The sequence below is a fragment of the Salpingoeca rosetta genome (genome assembly GCF_000188695.1).
Source record: "Salpingoeca rosetta unplaced genomic scaffold supercont1.35, whole genome shotgun sequence".
Lineage (NCBI taxonomy): Eukaryota > Choanoflagellata > Craspedida > Salpingoecidae > Salpingoeca > Salpingoeca rosetta.
In genome coordinates, this window is record NW_004754899.1 from 401,159 (window position 1) to 421,179 (window position 20,021).

Below are 20,021 nucleotides of genomic sequence, written 5' to 3' on the forward strand. Positions count from 1 at the left end.
TCAACTCACAAACAGACACATGGCAAGTGACTTTGTGCATGTGTGTTAGTGAGTGGTGTAATGTTGTGAGTGAGTGTGACGGTGGAAGCGAGAAGGCGCATTGAATCAAAACGAAGCATACGCAATGTGCATGCCTGTGTGTGTAAACACGAGCTCACAACTAGCGCGTGTGTGTGCCGCACCTGTTGTAAGCGCTGGGCACGGTGGCGGGTGTGTTTGGTGAGATGACGGGTCCCGGGAGAACGCGGCAGATGGTGTTGCCTGGCGATGGGATTTGGTAGAACTCAGACGCCTCGCACAGGCCGAGGTCGGTTGTGCCGGAGAGGCAGCGGCCGAGGCTGAAGCTCCAGCCGCAGCCGTCTGCATTGAGGCAGGCCTGACAGTCTGTGTGGGCGGCGCACGATGGGCAGCACGCATCCTCCAGCCAGTTGCCTGCGCACGTCGGCTGTGTTGCAGCCATGTGCGTGCGTGTGTGTGTTGTGTGTTGCATGAGTGTGGTGGGTGTGAGGGATGATGTTTGATGAAGGGTGGGAGAACATACATGACATAGAAAGGAAAACAAGAGCACAAGCATGTGGCTGCCAACGCCTACTCACACACACACACGCACTCTCTCTCTCTCACTCTCTCACACACACAACTCACACACACACACACACACACAACAACAACAACAACAACAACAACAACAACAACAACAACAACAACAACAACAACAACAACAACAACAACAACAACATGCAGGCGCGCGCACCTCTTCTGAGCGGGCGAGACAGCCGGAAGTGTCACACCAGCCGCACTGGGGGTCGAGAGAGCATTCTCCACATGACTGTGCATGTCGCAAACAAAACACCAAAGTGCACACAAGTTGATGTGGTGAGCAAAGAAGGAGCAACGGCCTCACACAGGTGGAAGCCTGGACATGGAACCATGCAGAAACATGAGCATGAGTCTAGGCAAAAACATTCATACGCATGCAAACAGATTGAAGGCAAACACGCACATGACGCACACATGACGCACGCACGACCACACACACACACGACCACAAATCACGCATGCATGCATGCCTTCATGCGCATGGCGGGGCAATCAATCACCTTGTCCCTGCAGTAGTCGTTGCAGGTAAAGGCGGAGACCTCCACGCCGTTTGCCAGCACCTCTGCAGCGTCCAAGTCCAGGAAGGACATGTCAAACGTGTCCGGGTTGAAGTTGCCGACACGGAAGTTGTAGATGTGGTCAACGACGTCATACTTGAAGTTGAACCGCCAGTTGGAGCGCGGGAGCTTCCCAAGCACGAAACCATCCATGCAGCACGATGCCTGGAAGTGTTGCATGCACATGTGGTGTTGATGGAACAGTCGGAGTGTGCAGGTGAGGTTGATTATATGTGTGTGTGTGTGTTCGGTTATTTTGAAGAAGTGCGCGGGCATACAATCAACAAGCACCCATTTCAGCAACACACTTCACACGCATCCATTTGGAGGCCCTAACCCAGATTTGGTTGAAGTAGCCAGTCATGGTGTTTGGATCGAAGGTGTAGCAATCGGACGTGCTCTGCAGGAGACGAGGTGATGGTGGTGTGTGGTGTGATGATGTGACGATGTGACACGCATGATGATGTTTGGTTGGATGTGTGAGTCGGAGTTGAGCATACGCGCCATTGGGGAGGAGGGATTTCGTCGCAGCTTGTGACTGTGGCGGTGTTTGGAGCTGTGATAAGACACATCAAAGCAGGCCAGACAGGCGCAGAAAAGATGATGCTGTTCCTCTTACCGTTGATCGCTCGCAGGTGCTTCGGTCCTTGTATCGTCCTGGATCATCTCCGAGCACGAGGTCCACGCCCGTGCCAATGAGATCTGTAACAGTCAACAGCGTGTGGTGCAAGGAAACCTTCACGTGAGCGTTTGTTGAATGGAGTGTATTTCAAACACCTGCGAGGGTAGCGATGCGTAACCTGCCAAGTACCCAAGTTCAAGCACACAAGTTCAAGCACTCGCGTTCAAATACCCAAGCTCATTCTCTCTTGCATGCAAGAAAACAGGTGGCTGCATCACCTGGGGCGTCGAGTTCGATGTTAATTTGGCCGCCAGATCCATCGCCGGCCCTGTCGTGAACGATAACGAACGAGACCTCGCCACAAAGTAGAGCAAGTCCGTGTTCTGAAGAAGGTGGTGAGCGGGCGGATTTCAGGTGGATGTTGAGCGAACAAATGAGTGCCGAAAGTGTTTGCGTGCACAAACACAAGCACGCACTGGCATCAACGCGTTCAGCACATGCCCATGCACAAAAAAGCAACATGTACACAAACACACACACATACACACAAACACACAAACACACAAACACATACACACACATACACACACACACACAAACACATACACACACACACATACACACGCACACACACACACACAAACACACACACACACACACACACACACACACACACGCGCACACACACACACATACACACGCTTACACAAACACATACACACGCACACACACACATACACACGCACACACACACACACAAACACACACACAAACACACACACACACATACACACGCACACACACACACACACAAACACACACACAAACACACACACACATACACACGCGCACACACACACACACATACACACACACATACACACACACGCACACACACACACACACACAAACACATACACACACACATACACACGCATGCATGTACGAGCTCACGCACAGGTTGTTCAAAGCCAGTGTTGCTCGCGTCGCTGTACGGTGCGTTGCCTGAGGTTCACAAAAGTAATGTGGGCCACGGTGGTGCCGATAGGCGTGTTCTCCGCAATACTGGCGGTATCAGGTAGCAGGGCTGTTGGCGCGTAGTTTGTATCTTCAACGTTGACGCGCACAAGAAAGTCAGCCAACAGCTGGGCAATGGTGCCGTTGTTTTTTTTTTGCACACAGCAGCCTCGATGGCCGACCCATCCACAGGGACAGTGATGAGGGGCAGCGGGAAGCTGTTCTCTGGCACGCGCGTGGTGCCGAGGGAGATGCGTTCTGGCGGCCTGTTGGTGTCATCACTGCACGTTGGGCCAACCCACTCGCCGACACATGCGCACTCAACCGCGCCTGGGTTGCACTCGCTGATGTCGCGGCAGGCCAGCTCTGTGTCGGTGTAGGTCTGATCAGCCTGGCATGCGCACATGAACGGGGTCAATGTGAAGGGAATGGTGGGCGTGCTGCTGGATGTGGTGTTGTAGTAAATGACGATACCGGAGGCGCACGTGTACACCACGGGGTCTTTCCCATGACTAGGATGTCATGGTGGCTGCATGCGCGGTCGCTGGTGCTGGCATCGGCAGCGCTCATCAATTGTAAATGTCACGGCTATGGTTTGCCACACGCTTGCGGTGTTGGGGATGCTGAACGTGGAGGTGGGGGTTGCCTGTCGCAGCCGTGTGCTAGAGTAGGCTGACGTTTCATTGAGAGTGAAAGACACGATGAAACTAGCGTGTGGCGTGCAAGTGCCGCACACGCAGTGTTGTTCGCACGCAGTGCTGTTCACACCCAACGGACGCGCACGCATCAAGATCTGCGCAGGCAGCGAAAGGCCAGGTCAGGGCCGTCCTGGCTCGTGGGGCTGCGCAACTCAGAGAGGCACTGGAGGACAGCAAGTATAGCAGCCGTGTTGATGGCTGTTCGCGCTGTCTTTGTTTCATCGATGAATGTGGATTACGCGAGGGGCGCCTGAGCGTTGCTGCTGCTGCTGTTGCTGTTGTTGTTTGGCATGCAGTTGTGCTGCAAGCACCATGCTCACGTCGATCGCACACGACCACAGAGGAACCTGGCTGTGAAATGTGCTGAGCTGGATGCAGTAGACACTGACGGTGTGTGTGTGTGTGTGTATGTGCCGGTGTCAAGTAGCGCAGCTGCCAGCGAGTGCAAGGTGAATGCAAGTGCATGTGTGAATAGCTTTGTGCATGTGTGATGGGCGTGTGTATGTGTTGTATGTTTGCGTGCGCGTGCGCGTCTGAATCATAGGATCATGGATGTGAACCCAAGTGAGCGTGCCAGAAGACATGTAACTTGTGGTCGTGGTGCTTACTGGAGGAAGCGGTGGCGTATCGTGGCGTGACAGGCGCGATGGGAGTTCCCAAGCGTGTGTTCAGTAGCACCCCCTACAATATCCATGACAGCATTATGTGTGACAACAAACCCAAGCCACACAAAGAAGTCAGGACAACCAATTGGCCATGTGGACAGTGCAATGCAGTCTTTGGTCAAGGTTGGTGCTGCAGCAAGACCCCTCCACATAGCGACAATGGCATCCGTATCCACCACCACTGGTCTGCAACCCAACAACGTCGAGGTACCCGTGCACGTGCTGCATGTTGTCGTCCCACCCCCCCCCCACACACACACACCGTAGATCGCAGAGGTGGGCGCGTCTCCAAAATCCTTCACGCGAAATGCCTCTCATCGCTGCGAACTGCGTAAGATTTCCACGAATTTTCCCAAGTAAACATGGCGAAGCACTGCAAGCAAGCAAACATGGGCTGCTGCTGTGTTGCCACACGACCAGCTGGTGAACAGCGCAGGTCGACGGAAGCGACGCGCACCCCAACAACGACGCCGACAATCACACCAGCAGCAGCGGACTGCCAGCACCAGCACCCGATACCCACGTGCATGTGATGGTCAAGCGCTCCTTCTTGCAGCCCGTGTCGGCCACATGCTATGATGCGTCGTGCAGCCGCCCTCGCCAACAGCCGCAGCTCACGGTCTCCGGCTGCACCTCCATCGACCCCATCCCGCCTCTCTGACGGCGCTTTCGCCGACCCGTTGCATCTGCACTGCTGGTACCCCTGCGCGCGCAGCACAACCACCATCGTCAACATCATCAGCAGCATCAACCCATCGCCGCTGGGCGAACCGTCACGACCTCTCGCCGCGGCCGCTGTCGTCATTCTACCAACTGCCACCGGACATGTTGGAGGCGAAGCGGTTTGGTGGGTATCTTGATATCTTGATGTGTCGATTCGAACATCGCACCATTGCTGTACTTGTGTGAGTGTGTGTGTGTCTGTGTGTGAGTGTGTGTGCGCGCGTGTGTGCTTTTCTGTTTTGTTTTTGGTTTGCTACGGCGCGATGTCGTACGACCGCTGTGACTTTGAACCGTGCTCATTCTGCACTCATCACCACCGTGCATGCATGTACACACACACACACACACACACACACACACACACACACACACACACACACACACACACACAACACACAACACAGGCCGCTGCTGGCGATGCTGGCGACACCAACGACGGCAACAACAACGACAACAACATCAACAGCGTCAATGACGACGGCAACAGCGATAACGATGGCTGGAACCAACACCCACTCGAGCGCAGCCCGATGATTGGTGCGCATGCGAGCCCGTTTCCCTCATGTGCCTGTGTCTGTGGTATTGTGACACCGAGTGCGAGTTTGAGGTTGGCATTGTGTACACGCGGGTGCATGCTTTGCACGTGTACATCGTTGTGTGTGCGTGCATACGGGCGCGTGTGCGTATGTGTGCGTGCGTGCAGGTGTTTCATGTGCGTGAGCGCATGTTGCTTGTCCTCGTCATCGGGTGTGAGTAGCTCACCTGTCTCTGTTACACATTGCAGGGGTGCTGTGGAGACGATCATGGTGATGATCAACTCTATCATGGGCCGCGACAGCAGGCGCTCTTTGCTCCACATCATCGTGAAGAAGCGGTGCGTACACCTGCCACATTTAATTCACATGCTGTGCTGTTTCACCTTCACACACACGCACACACACACGCACACACACACACACACGCACACACACGCACACGCACGCACACGCACACACACACACACACACACACGCACGCACACACACGCACGCACACACGCACGCACACGCACACACACACACACACACACACACACACACACACACGCACGCACGCACACGTCCCTTACTGCTGCAAACCACAATCATCGCTGTCGTGTGTTCTGTTGTACCAGGCCCATCGGGTGGCTGCTGTCGCTATTCCCTTTTCCAACAGCAGAATCTTGCATACACAGCTGCACTCATCCAGGATCGAGCGGGACCGACCGCGGTGCCGCCACCACACATACAGGTGGGGCGTGTGGCTGTGAGTGATCTGGTGGCGCTTGCACTTCCGACTAATGTGCTTGCTCTGGCCATGCCTGTTTATGCACGTGTGTCGCCTCCCACCTATGTGTTTTGCACACACACACAACACACAGACACAACACACACACATGCACATACACACATACACACACACACATACACTCAGCGGTGCTCAGCACTCAGGAACAGATTAGGATATCCTGGACCAGCTGCACCGAGAGCATGCACAGCGCCTGACGCGCGCAGATGCGATCAAACGAATGGTGCAGGAACGACAAGGGCAACAGCAGCAGCAGCCATCACCACCACCACCAGCAGCAATAGGAACAACCACCGCAAGAGATGCCATTTCTCGCCCAAACTCTCTCTGCATCTTATGCACACCCCGTTGATGACCTCACACCTGCGATCATGCGCATCATTACTGACTGGACAGCCAGCAAAAAGCACAACCACTCAAGCCTCCACGGCTCTCACACACACGCACACACACACACACATATGGAGTCAACCACAACAGCCCCAGCTGTCGCTGCGGTGCCAACTACCGCTGGCACCAGGGTCGACTGAGGCTGTCGATTGGAGTGGTTGACTGTCTGGAGGAACTACTGGCTTTGGATGCACCCCCCCCCATCGCGGCCGACGCTGAAGGCGATATCTGATTGACGCCCTGTCCCTGATCGATGCCCTGTCTCTTTGCTGTCACTGTTCTCGTTGCCGTCACGGTTGTCGTGCGCGTGTCCATTGTTCCCAACCAATACAACGTCCAACAGTGCACAGCCCCCCGAACAAGATAAACATATCCCCTCAACAGGGAGGGTTCATGTCACAAGCCCCCAGACCACCAAGCAGATTTTTCCTCGCAATGAAGCCGATATCATCGGGAAGCTCTCCGTGTGCCCGAGAACATCCTGCTCTCCGCAACACCCTTGCAAATACACGATACTTGGCTTCAACTCCTGTGACGAAGGAAAGGCGAAAAGAGAGTGTCCTCCTCTCGTTTTTGTTTTTGTGGCTGGCAACGAGCGCACTGCAGTTTGTGCTGTGTTGTTAAATACTGACATATTTGTAGCACATAGTGCCTGTTTATAACCCGGTAGCAGAAAACTGGGGTGTGTTATTGGCGAATTGTCGTCGTGTGGGGGTTCCCAGATAGTTTTTGCCGTGTGCAGCACAAAGGCAGGCAAACAGCAAGAGGGCCTTTTACTCCCCACCCAGTCAGCTGCACGTGAATCCCACCTCCACACAGCGCCTCAGAGTGAGTTGCAGTGGGAATGCGATGGAGCGTGGGTGGGTGTTGGTGCGAGTGTGTGTGTGCGGATGGGGCATGATGGGGCATGATTGGTGTGGATGGCGTGTGCTGTCGTGTGGTGCCGTCGTGTGGTGCCGTCGTACGGCATACGTGCAGCACGGTGACCTGCAAATGATGCCATGCATGACACGAGCAACAACAGCAACTCCTTCAAGCGCTCTGGTGGTGCCGCTGAGCTGGCGGCTCGTGAACATCTGCTGCATGGTGGAAGACCAGTGTGAGAGGGCCTTGGGGAAGGTGAACCGAGAAGCGAAAGGGGGAGGAGAAGGGGTGAGTGCGGCGCCACGCCGCGGAAGCGGGTTGTGCACTCAACCCCATGTCCACACACGTGTTTGCGACTCACTCACCACGTGCCCGCTGTTTTTTTGCACGACACACCACACACACACACACACACACAGATGCCGCCCAAGGTTGATGTTAAGAGACTGCAGGCTGCCCGCCTCGGTGGCAAGGTGTGTTAGCCGTGCGCGTGCTTGCATGTGCATGTGCATGTGCAACAAACATGCACACGTGCCGGAGATGCGTGCGTGTGCAGACAGTTTTTTTTTTCCTCGCTCTCGCTGCTCCGTGCCGCTCCGTGCGTCACTGCTCTAGTCTCGCTGCTCTGATGCAACCCTTTCCTCCACACACACACACACTCTCTCTCTCTCTCGCGCGCGCACACACTCGCACTCTCTGTCTGTCTCTCTAACGCTCGCTTCCCTTCTCAACTCGTGCGTGACTGCGTGCAGGGCACCCCCCGCCGCAAGAAGAAGCGCGTTCACAAGTCCACTGTCACGGACGACAAGAAGCTCATGGGCACGCTCAAGAAGCTCGGTGTCAACCCCATCCCCGGTGTTGAGGAGGTCAACATGATCCGTACCGACGGCAAGGTCATCCACTTTGACAAGCCCAAGGTGCAGGCCGCCATTGCTGCCAACACCTTCAGCATCTCCGGAAACTCACAGGTCAAGCCGCTCAGCGAGCTGCTCCCGGGCATCCTGCCCCAGCTCGGCCCCGAGAGCCTGGCTCACCTCAAGACGGCTGCCAGCAGCCTCGGACGTAAGTCTGGAATGCTTTTCTTGCGCCTCTGTGCAAATGGTGGGGGAGGGGCCGGCAATGAGTGTGCACGAGAGGAGGGCGCTTCAGGAACACAGTGTGTACGCGCGCGAGTGCGGGCGGGGCGTGTTTGTTGTGTGAACGACAAAGTGCGTGCCGTGCCGCTCAAACTGCCTTTGCGCTCACCCGTTTCTCACGTTTCCCAACCTGCTTCCACATCATCATGCAGTTGACAGCAAGGGTGGCAAGGCAGCAGAAGCTGCTGTTGCTGAGACGAACATGGAGGATGTTGATGGCGATGATGATGATGTTCCCGACCTCGTTGAGGGCGAGAGCTTCGAGACTGCAGCAAGCAAGTAAACGTGACCCGCCTCTGCTTTTGTTAGGGTGAGAACCGTGTGTGCTGACGCCTCTGCCCATGGTGCTGTCGGGGATATGCCGCGTGTGCGGTGCAATGGCGCTGGTCGACGGTGCTGTTTGTGACGTTCATTGCGTTGTGTTGAGGCAGCACTCCCATGGCAGTCGCTCTCGTCTCCTTTCTTCTCTCTCTTTCTTTCTTGTTCCCACTTCATGTGTACGTTTGTGGCTGATTGGTCGGTGTATGCCGTGTGGTGTTAATTGCCACTTTGCTGTCCTCCCTCTACATGTTGTACTGTGATGGAGAGTGGTGGTTTGGTTGTATTTCAGCGTGTGTCTTGTCTGCGCGTCAGTGTGAGGTGGGGACACGGCAAAACACCATGCTCCTGCACCTTCCTCTTTTTGTTTGGGGGGGTGGGAACAGGTATCAAAACCAAAATCCATAGTAAAACCCTACAAAGACACGCAAGCTGTCGAGATCAAGTGCTTGTGACATGTTGATGTAGCGCGTGTGTCACAGATGTTGTTTACTCAGGAGTTGTTGGGAAGGGAAAAGGACCGGGGGAGGGGGCGGAGGGTCACATCAACACCAGGGCCGATGAGGCACCAGCATAGCAATGCGTGCAACCCGTCCAAACCACAGAAACAAAGTTGGAAGGGTTGACATGGCACGCAAGCTTGCGACGCAGCGAATGCGCGAGCATTGCATTGTTACACAGCGTGCTCAGATGTCAGTGAGGTTGAAGATGTACGAGCCGAGGAGCTTGATGCCGTTGATGTAGTTTGACACATCGAGCTTCTCGTTCTGCGAGTGGGCGCCGTCGTCACCGCGGCCCATTGGCAGCAGCAGCACGCTCTTGCCCGTCGCCTCCTGCAGTTGGGGGGGGGGGGCGTGTTGAGGAGGCAAGGGGAGGTTGAGATGAGATACGCATGTGTGTGTGTGTGTGTGTGTGTGTGTGTGTGTGTGTGTGTGTGTGTGTGTGTGTGTGTGTGTGTGTGTGTGTGTGTGTGTGTGTGTGTCTGCGTGTTGTGAGTTGCCAGGGAGGGGACGCAATTCGCAAGCGCACCTCGAAGGTGAGGGTGATGGGGATGCTTCCGCCCTCGCGCGTGAGATCGGGCTCAACGCCGTACACCTGCAAATCCAGGGGGTGGGGCACCGCAGTGATGATGGGCAGGGTGAGGAAGCATGTGAGCGGGAAATGAGACATGACACGCGGGGTCAGAAGCGAGTGTGTGAAACAAAACCATGGTGGAGTGTGGATAAATAAATACACACACAAACATGCACACATACACACACATACGCAGCACACGCTCGCACCTCCTTGGTGGCCTTGCGGCCTGCGACGTAGTTTGGATGGTCAAAGTTGGCCACCCAAGGCTTGCCGCCGTGCTCAGAGGTGAGCGACACCTTTGTCGTGGAGTTGAGCTTGGCGTGCTCAGCAAGCACGTGCTTCTCAACCTGCAACAGTGTATGAGTGTGTATGTGTGTGTGTGTGTGTCTTGAGTACAACTCAGAAGCCGGAGCATGTGCAGGTGCAGGAGGAAGTTGCAAGCCAGCAGGCAACCAAGCATGCATGCAAAGTAACGACCACCATGCAAAGTAACGACCACCAGCACCAGCACCGACGAGCACGTGCGCACCTTCTTGAAGATGTCCTCGGGGTCCTGGTCGGGGATCACCTTGGTGATGGAGAGAAAGAAAAGAAGAGAAGGGAGAAAGGGGGAGGTTATGGGTTGATGTGCGCGTCGTGCGCATGTGGGGTGACAAAGGCAGGGAGGAAGGAAGGAAGGCAGGAAGGAAGGAAGGAAGCGAGGGGGAGGGAGCAGTTGGATTGACAACGAAACGAAAATGCAAGCATTCACGCACAAGCAACGTCAAGTGGCCAGCAATACTCTGCACCAGCATTATCATAACCACCATCATTGCCACAACCACCATCATGACCACTTCACCTTGCGTGGGATGACGGTCTTGCCGCCCTGGCCGTAGAATGCGCCCTCCACGCCGTGGATGGACAGCGACGGGAACCGCCAACGACGCATGAGCGTGTCAACTAATGGGTTTGATTGTGTGGTGGGGTGCATGGTCGACGGAAAGGCGGGAGGGGGTAATGATGGCGAAGAGGAAAAGAGGTGGCGGTAAGCGAGTGAGGTGGCGGTCTGTTGATATCAATGGGACCAAAAAGGCAAGCTCCACACACACACACACACACACACACACACACACACACACACACACACACACACACACACACACACACACACACACACACACACACACACACACACACACACACACACACACACACGCACACACACACACGCACACACACACACACACACACACAAAACTGACCCTTGGACGGGTGAGGCACGTCGCCAACAAGGCCGGCGTCGCGCTTGTAGTCCTGGATGTCAAAGTCGATGGCCTCGTACACCTTGTGCTCGTCGGCAACAACAGGGGCAACGGTGTCGTTCACACCATCGATGAGGATGTTGCCCTTGGCATCCACGAGCGTGCTCATCATCTTCACCTGTACACGTGGAATGGCGAGATTGGGGAGGGAGGGAAGGGGTGTGGGTAAGTGAGGTTGTGGTGGTTTGCGAAAGGGGGTGGGGGCGTGAGTTCAAAGGGAAATTGGAGCAGTGTGTTTGTGTGTATGTACGTGTGTGCACGTGCGTGTGCGTGTGCGTGTGCGTGTGCGTGTGCGTGTGCGTGTGCGTGTGCGTGTGCGTGTGCGTGCGCGTGGGCGTGGGCGTGGGCGTGGGCGTGTGCGTGTGCGTGGGCGTGTGCGCGTGTGTTCCCGTCACGCAAAAGTACACACCACAGAACTGCACATATACACAAAAATGCATGCCAACAGCATCAAGAGCGGTGTGTGCGTGTGTATATGTGTATTGCGTACCAGGTCGACCATGGGCTCGTGCACGGTGCCGCCAAACACGCCAGAGTGGAGATCCTTGGTGGAACCCTCAACCTGCAATAGTTTTCAAACACACACACACACACATATATACACACACACACACATTCATGCACGTGAGTGTGAGTTTCCATAGCTGTGGCGGTGTTATCATGGAGCCAATGAAGCAAACACACGTGCAAAACGGATATATGTTCACGTTTGCACATGCAAACACGCGCGTGGAAACGCAATGCTGCCGACACGTGAAAACGTCACGCACACGCACACACGCGTACACGCGCGCCAATGGGGCTTACGGAGAGGAAGAAGTAGCAGATGCCACGGAGGCCGTAGGTGATGCAGGGCTTGGTGGTGCCGAGCCAGTAGTTGTCGCTGATGCACACGCAGTCAACGTCAGACAGGAACCTGCACACGATTATGGCGGCGTGATAGCGGTGGTGAGTGTGGTGGTAGCAGTAGCGAGTGGGGTGGTAGCAGTATCGAGTGGGGTGGTTCGCTCTAGAACAGAGACAGGCAACAAATGTTGGGTCCAACACGTAAAAGCCACACACACACACACACACACACACACACACACACACACACACACACATACGCACACATACAAACACACACACACACACACATACGCACACACACACAAACACACACACACAAATATACGCACACATACACACACCAACACACCCACACAAACACACACACAAACACACAAAAACACATACACAAACACCCGGCACCACCCCTTATCCCTCTTGTACGTGTGCGTACCCCTTGGCCTCGGCGCGAATGAGCTCCTCCATGCCGACAGAGCCAGACTCCTCCATGCCCTCAAACACCATCTTGATGTTGACGGGGAGGTCAAGCCCAAGCTCCTGGCTCGCCTCAATGGCCCACAGCCAGCCCAGGACGGGGCCCTTGTCGTCAGAGGACCCGCGGCCAAACAGCCGCCCCTCCTTCTCCGTCAGCACAAACGGCTCCGTGTCCCACCCGTCGGACCTGTAACATGCACATGCGCAACAAGTGCAGTGTGTGTGTGTGTGTGTGTGTGTGTGTGTGTGTGTGTGTGTGTGTGTGTGTGTAAAGGTGTAAGGGTGTGTGTGTGTGCGTGAGTAAGGATGTGAGCGTGGGCTGCTTCACTGAGCCAACACTTGCGTGCACATGCATGCATGTATGCATGCATGCAAGAGCGTGTGTGCGTGTCTGCAAGTGTGCGTACTTGTCGGCGGGCTGGACGTCGTAGTGGCCGTACACGCAGAGGGTCTTCTTGCTTGGGTCGGTGCCGTACTGGCCAAGGAGCACAGGTGGGAGGTCAACCTCCTGGCCCTCAAGCGTCTGCTTGCCAATGTCCTTCTAAAATCGCGCATGTGCGTGCACGAAAGAAGCCACATTCGAAGCAATCAGGCCGTAAGAATCTCATCAGGACACAACATGCACCCCTCAGTTCGTGCCCGATATGGACAAAGCGTTTCCTCCCCTCCCCCTCCCCATCCTGCTGATCTCCCAACACCACACAACCCCTTTCCTCCACAAGCAATGCATAGGTGTGCTGTGCGTCCGAACCATGGTGACGGTGCCGCCGAGCTTCTCGATCCAGGCCTTGAGCCAGTGGCCCATCTCCACGACCTTGGGGCGGCGGGCAACCTCGCCACTGACAGAATCAATGGCAACGGCCTCGGCCAGGCGCTTGATGTACTCGTCCTTCTTGCTCTCAATGTGGTCGAAGAACTTCTTGGACGTCGCATCGTCCCAGACGGTGGCTGTGCAGACGAGCAAATGCCGAAACAGAGCAACAGATGACTCGTGTCAGTACGCGGGGAGATTCGGGAGGGGGTGGCACGCACACCTACACAACACCACTAACACAACTATTGCACGACGCTTGCACGCTGCATCTTTCCCTCCACTTTGTTGCAAGAGCTCACGAACCACCCATTCACTCTCAATCAAGACCCCCCACATGCACTACAAGCCCCGCAAACGTACTCGTCTTGGCCTGCTTTGCGTTGGGCTCGCTCATGGTTGCAGTTGAGACGGAGGCGGAGATAAGGGGAAGGGAAGGGGGGTCGTGCAAGAACAGTGGACATGCAAACAACACGCGGAAATTGCAACATTCGCAGCCAGTGGTTGTGGAAATTTGGTGGAAGATACTAGAGAATTATCGGTGGCAGTGGAAGGTTATGGGTGGCCGTTGTTGGCGCTTGTCTGTTGCTGGCATCATGCTGAACATGCTGGCTGCGGTGCTGTTGGTGGTGTGTGCTGTCGTGTTGGTGCGTGTGTCGCGTATCCATGTGGTTGACGACTGGAACGAGGAGCCTGTGCTCTCTGTTCTCATCACAGGCGCAAATGGCTATGTCGCATCTCACGTCATCACTGTACTCGACAACCAGGTATGATGACATGTTGCTGCAGTTTGTGTTTGCTTGTGTTTGTGGATGTGTGTGTGTGTGGATATATGTGTATGTGTGTATGTGTGTGGATGAGTGTGTATCTGCCTGATCGACCGCGTGCCTTGCTGGCCTGCTTCACTTACCCTGACGTAATTGTTTCACGCTCTGCCACTCTTGATTGTTTCACAGTGGCGCCATGGAAAGCTGAGGCTGTGGGCATCTGGGCTTCCCCCTCAAACAGTACTGACAAACCCTCGTGAGTTGGCTCTCCGATCTCCCTTTTTATCCTCTGTGTATGTGTGCGTGTGTGTTTGATCCGACTGCACGGCATACTGTCAACATTCAAGGACCTGTGTTTTGCATGATCCCGTCTCTGTGATAGATCTGGACGTGCTTCGAGAGCGATTGGAACTGAAGGATGACAAAGGCATCCAAGACGGCGTTCGCGCCTTTGACCCAGATCTCATCCTCCACTTTGCCGCCATGAGCTCTGTGAGTTTTCTGTCTGCGTGTTTTGTGTCTGTCTGTCTGTCTGTCTGTCTGTCTGTCTGTGTGTGTGTCTGTGTCTGTGTCTGTGCCTGTGTGTGTGAGTGTGAGTTTGCGCTTTTGCTCGTTGATCCTAACAATCAACCAATCTTCTTTCACACTCACACTCACACGCACGCACACACCCTCTACTCCTCAACCAACAAACTTGCAGACCTCTCTATGCGCCAGCAATCCAGACTTGGCATGGAACATCAACGCGGAAGGCACGCGTCGCCTTGCGCTCGCCCTCACAACAACACACAAATCCACTACAGCACACCAACAACAACAGCAGCAGCAGCAGCAGCATCCGCTGTTTGTGCTTATATCCACGGACTGGGTGTACGATGGGACCGCGGCCAATGTGCGTGAACACGCGCCCGCGCCTGGCTTTGGCGTGTACGGGCAGACCAAAGCGGCTGCGGAGGAGGCAACGAGCAGCGTGCTCGGTGAACACGCGCTCATCCTGCGAAGTGCGCTTGTGTTTGGCCCACCCTCGCTTGTCGATGCCCGGCGACGCTCCACGCTTGGCTGGATGGCAGACGCGCTCCGTAACTATGAACGCATCACCGCTTACGAGGACGAGTACAGAACCCCGGTGTACGTCGGCGACATTGCTCGCCTCATGTTGCACATCATCAGAAGTACTGCAGCCGCACGCGCGCGCATTGGTAGCGGTGATGGTGGTGATGGTGGTGCTGCCGGTGGTGGTGGTGATGGTGGTGATGTTGGTAGTAGCGGTGATGGTGATGAGATGAGGAGGGGGGTGGCGGCACATGTGCGCCGTGCGAATCACCCGTGGTCGCACGTCTTCCAAGGGCTGGATCGGCAATTTGGGACAAGCACCGAGGGTGACACGAGGAGTGGGCGCCGTGCGCTTGTGTTCAATATGGGCGGTGCGGACCGGGTGTCCAGGTTTGAGTTTGCCAAGGTCGTGGCGCATGTGCTGGGGCGCGGCGACTATCTCATCACGCCAGCATCACTCGCCGCCATGCAACAACAACAACAACAACAACAACAACAACAACAACAACAACAACAACAACAACAACAACAACGGCAGCAGCAGCGCCCGCCTGATGTGAGCATGGACAGCAGTGCGCTGTGGTCGGCTATTGGCTTTGCACCGACGCCCCTCAAGCAGGCTGTGATACAGAGTCTCGCTCAGGAGTGATTGTCGCAGTGGCTGATGCTTCTTGCTGTGGTTTTAATTGATGCGGAATGGTTGAGAGTTTATTGTGGAAACTCTTACATTCCCCATTTGATGTGGAGAGTGCATGGCCGAGATGTACGTACTGGGTTAAGCATTATTGTTCAAAACACTCAAGAGTGGAATATGCTGTGCTAACTGACACGATAAAAGAGAACGCTTGTTAAGGCTCTACCTCCCAGTCTTGCTCACGTCTCAAGCGAATATTGGCAAGCAAGCGATAAGAGATCAAACCACACACACATACACATGTACGCGCTCACAAGCACACATGTGCAGCCGTGACACACACACACACACACAAAACGCGCGCACGTTCACATTCACGCATGTTCCCGTGCCATTACGACGAGCAGCTGACGCCGAGTGCACACGCCCACGCCGGCGGTTTCTGCAGTGGTTCGCCCTCGGGCTGCGTGTACGGATGCTGGAGACGCGACAGCACGCGCTGCACCTCGCTGTAGTCGCCCTTCTCCGCACTGCCATCCGTGTGTGTGTGTGTGTGTGTGTGTGTGATGTGCGTGGGTGGGTATGTGTGTGTGCGTGGGTGTGTGTGTGTGTGTGTGTGTGTGTGTGTGTGTGTGTGTGTGTGTGTGTGTGTGTGTGTGGGTGTGTGTGTGTGTGTGTGTGTGTGGGTGTGGGTGTGAGGTGACAATGCTCTCTATCACGTGCTCTCGGCATTCAGAGGTTTCAGTACCACAACCACCACCCCTCAACCCCGGCATGTTGGTTGTGGGCACTCACAGGTCGATGGCGTGTTGCGCTGGCGTGTTGCGCGACAAAATTGCGGAGAATGAACGCTGGATTGACGCCATCCATCGCCTGCACATACACACATACACACACACGCACATAACCCACAAGTGTGAGATAAACACACGCGCGCACATGCGCACACATCCACAATCAAGTAAACCAGCAGCACTGGCATCCCTCCGCTCTACCTTCCAGCACCACCACCACCACCACCATCACCACCATCACCACCATCACCTGCTGCTTGTTGTGATGAAAGGCGTCGTGGTCAAGTCCCGATCGCTCCTGCTCTGTCTGCAGCCGCCGGCAGTACAACATCAGCCACTCGCCCCACAGCTCCCGGTCCTTCGTCTCCTTCTCCGCTTGCGTCATCTTGAGGCGTGGTGGTGCAAGTTGTGACAGTGGTGGTGGCGGTGGCGGTGGTGGTGGTGGTGTTAACAGGGTGGAGTTGCACAAACTTGAGACAACCAAGCAGCCACAACGACATTTGCTTGAAATGACGACTGCATGCTATTCTCGAAAACAGCGTGCGCGTTGGTTCAAGTGGAACTGTCAAATCACGCCTGTGGTGGATTGAAACCACAAATCCACATCACCAACCGCACGTTGCTACATGTGTGTGCATGTGTGCGCGTGGATATGTACATGTGTGTGCGCGTGGATATGGCGCGGTCATCGCACCTTTGTCAACTTCTTCAGCTGGTCGTACTTCAACACCAAACGCTTGCGCGATCCTGACATACAGTGAGGGGAGGAGGAGGGTGAGAGAAATGGAAGCGAGGAAAAAAGCGAGACTTGAATGACACACACACACGCACACACACACAGCCACACACAGCCACACACACACACACACCACACACACACGCACACCACACACACACACACGCACACACCACACACACACACACAGCCACACACCACACACGCACACACGTAACGCACTGCGGGAGGGCGAGCAGCTGCTGCAGCTGGCGCGGGTCCATGCGCGGCTTGATAGAGCGCTTCCACTCGTCGACAGTGGTGAGATGCTCGCTGATTGCCGACAGGAACGGTGCACCCCTGTTCTCCGGCGATACGAGGCTGACGTGGTGGCGACAGTCACGATTGTGAGCGTGGTGGGGGCAGTGGACATGCATCATCAATTCATTACCACACACGCACATCCACACACATCCACACACATTCACACACACACACACACACGCACACAAACACACGCACGTTTCGGGTACAATGTCCAAACGCTGCCTGCGCCCCTCAAACTTGCCTCTGCGGCATCACCCTCTCACCTGAGGAGCCGGAACGTGTTGGTGAAATCGGCGCCCGTATCCGCCATCACGTTGAACAGATGTACAAACAGGCGATCATCCCCATCAGCAGCGCTGTCGTCATCGTCATCCCCATCGCCATCGTGTGACTTGGTTGCGCTTTCGACAGCGGCTGCTGTGTGTGTCAGCCCGAGCTTTGCGCGCATGTGTGCGCGGTAGGCGGTGGTGTACTCCCGCTTGAACGTTCTGTGAATGAAAATGGCGGTAATGGTGACGGCGTTGGTGGTGGTGGCGGTGCTGGTGTTAGTGCTACATGCAAGATTCGACCAAGAAGCACGAAGGAAAGTGCGAGGAGCAGTACAACACCTCCAGTGACAACAAGAGCGCCAGTGAATAGTTGCACCACCATCAGCGCCACCAGCAACAGCAAGGTGACCATCAACACGAGCGACGACAGCGACGCACTCGTTGCAGATCTGGTCCAGCGTCTCCTTGTCGGTGAGCGGCGAAAGGTCTTCGGCCAACCGGTTCAGATTCCACTCGCAGATTGCAGGCTGCCAACGCGGGTGGATGAGTGCGAATGAGAGAATGTATGTGTTTATGTGTGTGTGTGTTTGTGTGTGTGTGTGTGTGTGTGCGTGTTCATGTGTGTGTTTGTGTGTGTGTGTGTGTGTATGTGTGTGTGTGTGCGAGTGTGTGTGTATGTGTGTGTGCGAGTGTGTGTGTATGTGTGTGTGCGAGTGTGTGTGTATGTGTGTGTGTGTGTGTGTGCGAGTGGAGAATCGTTCAACAGCACATGTACACCGTAATGTCATTATCACCACCGCTTCATGATCGCTACCTGGCTCTTGTAGTCATATCGCCCGCCATCGTCCGAGTGGTTGCAGATGTGATCGGGATCATAGCGGTCTAGAAAGCCTGAACACGCGCGCACACACGCGCAAACATACACACACAAAACATACACGCATCCCATGAGGGTCGTGATGCGCGTGTGAATGTGCACGTTCTGCGGCGAAAACAAAACATGCACACCAACATCGACTTGCAGTGCTCTTCACTGCTAACTGCTTGCGCGTGCCAGTGCGTGCGCTATGCGTATGCTTGGACATTGCCAGGACCAGTTGCGTACCAAACGGGCCATAGTCGATGGTGAGACCGATGATGCTCATGTTGTCTGTGTTGAGTACACCGTGGCACCAGCCAACCGCCTGCCACTTGGCAACCAGCCGCGCTGTGCGCACGCAGATCTGAACATGTGTTGGGGTGCGAGTTTGTGGGGATTGGTGCGGTGGGCATGGAGATTATGGCGTATGCGGTTGACGATGAAACAAATGGCGCATGTGCAATGGGCGCATCGCCTGAGCTGAGGAGGCAATCCGACCCCACTGAATTGCACAACGCACATGTGCACGCACACACACACATGTGTACACACACACACACATGTGTACACACAATCGCACAGCAGACACACGCACGAACGCACGCACGCACGCACGCACACACACACACACATAACACGTGCACGCACTCACACACATTGCACACGCATTGCACAAATACACACACACGTGAACGCACCTCGCGGTACATCTCGGTGAATTTGGTGGCGGCGTCTGCGTCCGTTGCGTGAATGTGCGGGTAAAACATCTCCAGCGTGTAGTCAGCAAGCGTGCGGACGAGGTCCGTGTTTCCGGGACTGGAGCCTGGCCTGCCCGTGACAGGGTCCTCCGTCTTTGCGACTTCGAATGACCCAAAGCGGAAGAACGTGGGCGCAATGCGCGTGATGACTGTGCAGTTCTCCTGGATGGGATTTCCGGTGTAGAACACATCGCGCACCACTTTCGTGTCAGACGTCACAATGGTCCTGTGACGCGCACGTGCGTGTGTATATGTATGTGTGTGTGTGTGTGTGTGTGTGTGTGTGTGTGTGTGTGTGTGTGTGTGTGTGTGTGTGCGTGCGTGTGTGTTGTGTGAGACATTGAAGAGCAAAGTTTTGCAAGTACAACACGAATGATTTCACATCACACACACACACATCACAAACACATCCAC

General features: G+C 55.2%; 6 protein-coding genes across 6 annotated transcripts in view; 3 read left to right on the top strand and 3 right to left on the bottom strand.

The window, feature by feature from the left end:
* Nucleotides 1-160: 160 nt before the first annotated feature.
* PTSG_10203 (uncharacterized protein) lies at nt 161-3,555 on the bottom strand (the record flags this gene model as incomplete). Its single annotated transcript, XM_004988485.1, has 10 exons — nt 3,271-3,555; nt 2,960-3,187; nt 2,775-2,924; nt 2,134-2,162; nt 2,058-2,107; nt 1,777-1,859; nt 1,495-1,557; nt 1,101-1,322; nt 755-829; nt 161-445 (listed from the first exon to the last, which is right to left on the bottom strand). Exons 1-10 carry the CDS (start codon nt 3,364-3,366, stop codon nt 161-163), a joined length of 1,281 nt encoding a protein of 426 aa, XP_004988542.1. The 5' UTR covers nt 3,367-3,555.
* A 763-nt stretch (nt 3,556-4,318) lies between these two features.
* Nucleotides 4,319-6,405, top strand: PTSG_10204 (uncharacterized protein; the record flags this gene model as incomplete). The annotated part of the gene is made up of 7 exons (XM_004988486.1): nt 4,319-4,366; nt 4,580-4,682; nt 4,751-5,001; nt 5,287-5,435; nt 5,667-5,756; nt 6,036-6,151; nt 6,335-6,405. 7 exons carry the CDS (start codon nt 4,319-4,321, stop codon nt 6,403-6,405), a joined length of 828 nt encoding a protein of 275 aa, XP_004988543.1.
* Nucleotides 6,406-7,269: 864 nt separating this feature from the next.
* PTSG_10205 (nascent polypeptide-associated complex subunit beta) lies at nt 7,270-9,364 on the top strand. Its single transcript, XM_004988487.1, has 4 exons — nt 7,270-7,426; nt 7,882-7,935; nt 8,215-8,524; nt 8,751-9,364. Exons 2-4 carry the CDS (start codon nt 7,882-7,884, stop codon nt 8,879-8,881), a joined length of 495 nt encoding a protein of 164 aa, XP_004988544.1. The 5' UTR covers nt 7,270-7,426; the 3' UTR covers nt 8,882-9,364.
* A 238-nt stretch (nt 9,365-9,602) lies between these two features.
* Nucleotides 9,603-13,828, bottom strand: PTSG_10206 (CNDP dipeptidase 2; the record flags this gene model as incomplete). Its single annotated transcript, XM_004988488.1, has 12 exons — nt 9,603-9,749; nt 9,946-10,011; nt 10,200-10,340; nt 10,523-10,561; nt 10,835-10,935; nt 11,238-11,415; nt 11,788-11,859; nt 12,105-12,213; nt 12,580-12,807; nt 13,028-13,161; nt 13,372-13,568; nt 13,795-13,828. 12 exons carry the CDS (start codon nt 13,826-13,828, stop codon nt 9,603-9,605), a joined length of 1,446 nt encoding a protein of 481 aa, XP_004988545.1.
* Nucleotides 13,829-13,905: 77 nt separating this feature from the next.
* PTSG_10207 (uncharacterized protein) lies at nt 13,906-16,096 on the top strand. Its single transcript, XM_004988489.1, has 4 exons — nt 13,906-14,198; nt 14,388-14,454; nt 14,581-14,690; nt 14,899-16,096. Exons 1-4 carry the CDS (start codon nt 13,989-13,991, stop codon nt 15,898-15,900), a joined length of 1,389 nt encoding a protein of 462 aa, XP_004988546.1. The 5' UTR covers nt 13,906-13,988; the 3' UTR covers nt 15,901-16,096.
* A 183-nt stretch (nt 16,097-16,279) lies between these two features.
* PTSG_10208 (uncharacterized protein) overlaps nt 16,280-20,021 on the bottom strand; it is a gene marked incomplete at its 3' end in the record, with an annotated part of 5,329 nt that continues 1,587 nt past the window's right edge. Inside the window, exons 5-14 of the mRNA XM_004988490.1 lie at nt 19,548-19,769; nt 19,096-19,213; nt 18,805-18,881; nt 18,429-18,517; nt 17,985-18,209; nt 17,638-17,775; nt 17,402-17,426; nt 16,930-17,064; nt 16,681-16,736; nt 16,280-16,415 (exon numbers count right to left, since the gene is read on the bottom strand). Of these exons, the coding sequence (XP_004988547.1) occupies nt 16,280-16,415; nt 16,681-16,736; nt 16,930-17,064; nt 17,402-17,426; nt 17,638-17,775; nt 17,985-18,209; nt 18,429-18,517; nt 18,805-18,881; nt 19,096-19,213; nt 19,548-19,769 (1,221 nt within the window). The remainder of the gene's footprint in view (nt 16,416-16,680; nt 16,737-16,929; nt 17,065-17,401; nt 17,427-17,637; nt 17,776-17,984; nt 18,210-18,428; nt 18,518-18,804; nt 18,882-19,095; nt 19,214-19,547; nt 19,770-20,021) is intronic.